Source organism: Condylura cristata, unplaced genomic scaffold (assembly GCF_000260355.1).
Source record: "Condylura cristata isolate star-nosed mole 26May11 unplaced genomic scaffold, ConCri1.0 scaffold00003, whole genome shotgun sequence".
NCBI lineage: Eukaryota > Metazoa > Chordata > Mammalia > Eulipotyphla > Talpidae > Condylura > Condylura cristata.
This window is the reverse complement of record NW_004567104.1, coordinates 32,230,985-32,237,752: the sequence shown is the minus strand read 5'-3', so window position 1 is coordinate 32,237,752 and position 6,768 is coordinate 32,230,985. Positions and strand designations below refer to the sequence as shown.

Below are 6,768 nucleotides of genomic sequence, written 5' to 3'. Positions count from 1 at the left end.
TGGATAAATCAGAGGACAAAAGACAGCAGAAGTTTTCACTCATATGTAGCATATAAAGAAACAAAACAAAGGAATAGGCAAAACCAAACCAAAACAATCCCTAGAAATTCAACTGTAGAATTGAGGCTACCGAGGGGGAAGGGAGGGGCCCAACACACTATGATGGAGCATTATGGGTGGTGGGTGTGGTAACCTACAGCTGCAGACGTGTGAACCTATACCCGCAGATCACAAACAGTGTTGTAAACCAACATTACCTCAATAAAAAAAAGATGCAATTTTTTTTTAATTAAAAAAAAATGAATGCATTGCTTGCTGCATCCCAAACCCTGGAAGCAGAAACTCCGATGTCCGCAGTAACAAGCCTGGTGAACAGTCATCCTATTAGCTACTTGAACACCCCACTGACACAGTTGGCACTGAGAGGCATTTGATTTGATGGCTACAACGCCAGCAGCCAGTAAGGTGTGTATCACCTACCAGAGCTGAAATCTGCCTACTGCTTCTACCCATTTGCCCCAATCTGGCCCTTAACTGTAAGTTAACTTAGTCCTCTTCTAATATTTAACTATAGGGACCCAGCAACAATGCCTTTGTCCTCTCCTCCCAGCTAAATATCCTTCATCTCTTAGAAGTCAGCATTTCTGGCCCCCTTACCAACTGGAATTCAGAGGAGATGAAGTCCAGACTCCAGCAGTATGTCAGAGGGAGGCATACGCCCCCTATAAGTGGCAAACGCCCACTAACCTAGCCAAGATCCTGTGCGTCTTTTCTAACAATTGGCTCCAAATGCTGGCTCACATTAAGCTCACAGTGCTTCACTAGAAATCCCCATATTTTGTTCACAATGTAGTAAAGAGAGATCTTCATCTGTCCTGCATTTGAACATTGGCTGGAGAAAAGAAAAACATGGTACAGTTTCCCATTAATCCTCATGAAGTTTTGGGTTGGGGAGAGAAAATGAATGATAATCCAGACCTTTAATATTTGATGTCCCCATCTAATACACGTGGATGACGGGAGAATATGTCAAAACATACTTACGTAACTCTACTCAAGGGATCTATGGGACAACCATGTGAGAGCTCTCAAGCGAACTGTTTCCATTCCCAATACAGGGTATGCTCCTGGGAAGTAAACCAAGAGCTGACCCACCACAACATAAATAAAGTTAACTCAGGGGCCAAGCAGGCAGCCATGAACCAGAAGTTACCAGGCAAGTGGCCAGCACTCACAGGGAGGTTCCCACCTCCTGCTCCCCCAAAACCATCCTGTCTCTGTCTGGACCAGGTGGTAGCTGCAGAAGCACCAGCACAGGGCACAGCCCTGCTTTCCTGCCAGCTGCACCCCCTAACAAAGCGACTGGTGCCCCGGGCCAGTCAACTGAGGAAAGCTCTGTCCAGGCCTGCTGTGATAATTTTTAACTCTTCTGGGAGGCCAGGAGGGTTTCTCTATAGGGTTTAAAACGTTGCTTCAGTTCTCTTTACAGACAAGCACAAGCACACTCTTCTATGTCCACAGTGCACGACCTCAACCTCTTGCTCCAGATCAAAACTTAGATTGAATTATTATTAACAGTGAACACTGCCACAAATATGGCAACTGATTACTCTGCTCTGAGGTGAGCCTTGGCCATCCCTGAAAGTCCTCCCCACAGGAACTGAGGTAGCTTTGGGGTCTTGAAGACGACACCCTATCCAGAAGCCCCGCAGGACCCCACCCACAGAGGTTTCTGCTCCTTTTCAGCACCCTTTGTGCAGCTGCTTAGAAGAGACAACATAATCAGGGCCCTCCTTGGTGGTGCAAGGGGTTAAAGTGCAGCATTTCAAGCAAGCAGCAGCACTTTAGAGCAAGTCAATATCCAGCCCATCCACTCAGGTGACCCACATGGTGAGGCAGGCCTCTCCTGACCTCCCACTGCTCCCCTCAGCAGTGTACTTTGCTCCCTACTGTCTCTGGTGAATCTTCTCACTGCCCCTGCACCCCAGTTCTGTATGCATAAATAAATAAATCATTTATAAAAAAAAAAAAGACAACATAATCAAACACAATTATAAATATAGCTGGCAAACACAATTAGCCTCGAAGCAAGTCAAACAGACCCTCCTCAGCTCCAAACTCAGAGCCAACCCCAGCCTGCTGCTGGTTCTGTCAGCAGCCACCAGCCAAGAGTAAACAGGACAGAGCTACAATGATCTTTCAAAGTCATCGCAAAGGCTTCCCTGGGCCCGCCTCCATTCCCCGGGCAGCCCACAGGACAGACACACACACCTCAGCAGCTACACGGTTGATGCTTGGTCTGTATCCCCACCCCCTCTATCCCCAGCCTCCTCGCTACAGATAATTCACACGTGCTCACAGTCACAGAACATCACCCACACAGCGACTGTGCTTTTATGATCTCTGGAACAACTGGTGACAAAGGAAAAGGTTCAAAATGGCACAAAATAAGAATATAGGAAATGGCCAAGGTGCTCTAAGAGCGAAGAGGGGAAAAAAGAGAAAGACAGTGTATGTGTGGGGGGGTGTCATCCTGCAAGTGCAGTCTCTGACAGTCCTCCTGGGCCATCTCTTACAGCTCTGCCTAGCTCACGGGGACCCAAGAATATTCTCAGAAACCGTGTCAGGCAGGTTTAATGTGGCTGCAGAACAATCGTACCCCACAGTAGTATAGCATTCCTTACTTGTTAAGAGGTCTTCCATCCTAGAATAATACTCAGTGACACTGGGCAGCGGAATGCTCATCAACTTGGCCAAAGATGTTTTCTCCAAAATCTCTTGAATAGCTAAGCATATGTGATAGTTGTGTGAACACGCCTGTTTGTGTGTGAGTGCGTCCAGAGGCTTTATGTAGCAGAGTGGGACACAGTCAAACAAAAATGAGGTTGTCATGGCAACAGGCTCCGGCATCATTGCAGCCTATTAACACAAGTGAGGAATGTGTTTGGCAGATGCTCGAGTGTTATTTATGGTATGGGTGTAGCAAAGGGACTTGTAACAGGCAAAGACAGAGACAAAAACAACCCCGTGACGCTGCTCCTGTACCCCAAGGAGGAGACAACGGTGAGAAGAGCGGAAGGGGAGGCTGAGAGGCTGCAAATGGGGAGTAAGGGATGGAGAAGCAGAACATGCAGGCTGCCAGGCACGCAGAGGAGAGAAGAGGTGGGCAGAGAGCAAGAGGGGACCAGAGGAGGGCAGAGAAAGGAAGTGAGAGGGGAAAGGAGCAGGCAGGAGAGAGAGTGGGGTTGGGGGTCGGATCCCAGAGGAGAGCAAAAGAAAGGTGGAGAGGGAAGAGCCTCCCCTCCAGGGAGACTGCCTCACCTTGCCCCCGTCTCTCTCTAGGAAAACCATCAGGAGGCCTGAGTCAAGAAGCCAAGTGTGTCTCCTAATCGCAGCAAAGGGCAGAGACCCAAACTTAAGAGGGGGTGGTGAGGCACTAAATCCCAGGTCAAATAATGATGCTGAAGACCTGGGTGGCAGGACAAAGGGACAAAGTCACAGGAAAAGAGAAAAATGACAATACCATTTCCCGAGGGCCTCTATGTGCACCACTGAGGGGAATCCCCAAAGCCCAGACATCAGAAACCACAGTGCTGCACTATTTCTCTGGACCTGGCTGCATCAAAGCAAAGAGCAAGGTATATAACCCAGCCATTCTCAAACACCTGCCTTGTGGGGGAACCTGAGGCAGAAGGTAAAGCTGGACAAGCCCACTAATATCCTCTGCCAGACACCGGAGTTTGCGCCAGAAACATGAATTTTAGATCAGACATACTCAGAATGGTAAATAAAACACAAACAAAAAGAGACAGGTTTCATTGAAACCAAATAGAAAGAATGTTTGCATTCCCTTGTTCTGGACCAGGAAGAACAATCATGAAAAGTCAATCCACCCACAAGCTATAGCTGAGCAAAGGTCAAAAAGGTCATGTGGGCTGGGGCAAGCAGTAGTAGAGGTGGGGAGGAAACAGAGGGGGTGAGCCACTTCCTCAGTGGCAGCAAGGACAGTCTACTGAAGTGGAGCTGGAGAACACCTGATGGTCCAGCACACCTTTCCTGATATCCAATGCCAGATGCCGGGAAGCACTAATCCAGGATCCCTAGAGCTGCAAGGAGACCTGTGTCCCAAGTCTGGTTCAGAAAAGAACTTGAGTGGCCCCGAAAGATGCTGCTGCTCCATATGGGTGACATGCCCTCCCCTCTGCAGAAAAGTGACACCCACCCCAGCAACCCACCTCCCACCCAAGCAGGAATAATCCCCAAAGATACAACAGCCATCTGATAACAGGGTCCTTCGGTCAGGTCAAAAGAGGTGACATCTTTCTTTATAAGCACTAACAATAGTAGCTAACTTTTTAAACCACCTCCTGTCAATAGGTTTTTCTCTCAAGTTCAAAGCTGATCTCTACGGAATTTTTTTTTCTAATCCCAGGTAGGAAAAAGCTTTAATTTAACATCCACAGCGCCACATCCTCCACTCACTGGAACCCAACCAAACTGGTGAATAGTTATTATAGTCCTACTAAATATCCTGCAAGGCGCTGGACAAGAGAGGTCATAGAAACACACACAAACCTCAAGACTGCCACATCCAAGGGGCTTATGCTGACAGATAGCAACACCAGTGGGCACTAAAGAACAACTAGAAACTCCATGCTGTGGCTCTGACTTCACCATTAACCATGCAGAAGAGGGAGAAGCCAGTAGGCTGGAACTGACAGAGAGGGCTGCTTGCAGGAGGTGAGGCTTTAGCTGGAGAGGGCTGGAAATGCAAGGGGCATACACAATTCTCTCCTCAGCAAGTCTCCAGAAATCTGGAACCTGGGCAACTGGCAGGGAGATCCTCCTTCAAAGCAAGGCACAGAGCACCTTAGATGTTCAGCTAGCACCCAGCTCTGGGTAGCCCATCCCAATGCTATCCCTGTGGGAGGGACCATACCCAGGAAGCCCGAAAGGCACAGAGCAACCCCTCAAGAGAGAGGCAGTACTCAGCCAGATCAAACTCTGAGGAAATGCAGAAGTGGGGAGAAGGAAGGTGCTGACAGTGAGATAATGTTACCAGGTTCTAATAGAGGAGGCAGACACAGGAGGCCAGTAGAGGTGTGCTACGCAGCAGGGTCTACAGTCAGCCGGTTTGACTTTCCCAGCTGAGCTGCATTAGAACGAGCAATGCCAGCAAGGGTCAGTGAATGAGGTCCATGGAGACACAATTAAGGGAACTGCTGCAGGGAGAAGGTGTGCATGCCAAAGGGGCGGGCTCATCCCCAGGGGGTGATGTCAAGCACACCCTTCTCCCAGAAGCCTTCAGGGGAGTTAGTTACCAGCTAACCAGGCAGAAGTGTTATTTTCTATTGAGCCCACCACTCCAGGCTCATCATAGATAATGTCTCTCTCAAGCAATAATCAGGCACGCCCAAACAGGTCATGATTCAACACAAGCTTTGTGCCTAGGCCAGGTGGGGCCTGACACCATACACATCTCAGCAGCTCCGCTCCCATCCTGCAGAAGACAGCCTTTTGGTTCAGGGTACTTTTGTCACGGAAACAAACTTGCCAGTCTTCCTTCAGGTTCAGGGACATCTGAGCTTCCATGTCCCCAGCCACAGAAACTAGCAGGGTCATCACCCCTCCTTTAAGACTGAACAAAGGGTGCCCAGGGTCTCCATTCCACAACCCTCGACCCAGGATGGGCTAACAAAGCAGCAGCAGGTCTCAGCAGGCAGGGGGTCACCGCTTTACCAGGGCCTTTTAGGCCGAGGGACAGAAGCACGGGAGAGAAGGGGCCTCTGGACAGAATTGTCTCCACCAACGCCCCTTCCTCACTGACATCCTAAAAATAATGGCTACATTTAGGGCCAAGCATGGTAAATGTAACACAAGGTCATGCTCTGAAAATGACGGCACTGTGGCTCAGAGAGGGTTAAGGGGCTCCTAGACACCACACAGGTGAACCTCACGTCTCTGACGCTCTTCAGCACTTTAAAGGGTGAAGGGGGATGTCCCCTTTGAGTCTAGTAGAGGCCTGCCCACCCCACAATCCAGTCCCTTTGGCCAGATGGGCCCCTACCTGCTTTAGCAAGAACTGGTCCTGGGCGTTGGTGCGCAGGGCGATGGCCAGGTGGAGGGCAGACAGGAGAACCCCGCTGAGAACCGCAGCCCGCATGCGCACGGGCAGCAGCGTGTAAATGGTGTAGATGAAGAACACCGTCCACCAGATGCCCTCGGAGGCGCTGCGTGGCTGGGGCAGCAGCAGGCCCACCACCTGGACTGCCAGCACCACGGCGATGAGGGCGTAGCAGGCCAGGCCCATGTGGTCCTGATGGAAGGCTGCGCGGTTGCAGAGCACCGCCATGACGAGGATCACGCCCACCGCCGCGGCCAGCACCGCCAGGTAGGGCAGCTGGAGCGGGGGCCGCGCCGCGTGGAAGGCCAACATGACGAGGCACACGAGCACCAGCACTGCCATGAGCATGGTGAGGCTGCTCTGGTTCAGACGGAAGAAGTAGCGCTGGTACAGCCGCTCCAGCTTGTCCGACGGGAACTTCTTGGAGCGGAATATCTGCAGCAGCGCCAGGCAGCAGGCTCCCAGAGACAGCACCGCGCCCGGGCCGTTGCCTGAGCCCGCCGAGCTGCCGCCATCCCCAGGCCGGTCCTCGCCCTCGACGGCGCCGGCCTCCAGATCGTCGGTCGCTCGGCCCTTGCTGCGCCGCTCCTCCAGGCCCAGCTCCACCGAGCGGGGGCGCACCTCCGTCCCGCCCGCAGCCGCCG

The 6,768-nt window shown here is 51.4% G+C and overlaps 1 protein-coding gene across 3 annotated transcripts in view; it reads right to left on the bottom strand.

Moving 5' to 3' along the window:
• ADCY5 (adenylate cyclase 5) overlaps positions 1-6,741 on the bottom strand; it is a 142,975-nt gene extending 136,234 nt beyond the window's left edge. For 2 of the 3 annotated variants that reach the window (XM_012733131.1, XM_012733138.1), the window contains exon 1: positions 6,068-6,550. In XM_012733131.1, the coding sequence (XP_012588585.1) occupies positions 6,068-6,472 (405 nt within the window). In that variant the 5' untranslated portion in view covers positions 6,473-6,550. Of the gene's footprint in view, positions 1-6,067 lie in introns of all 3 variants that reach the window. The other variant, XM_012733140.1, reaches the window with a different exon arrangement.
• Positions 6,742-6,768: the final 27 nt, after the last annotated feature.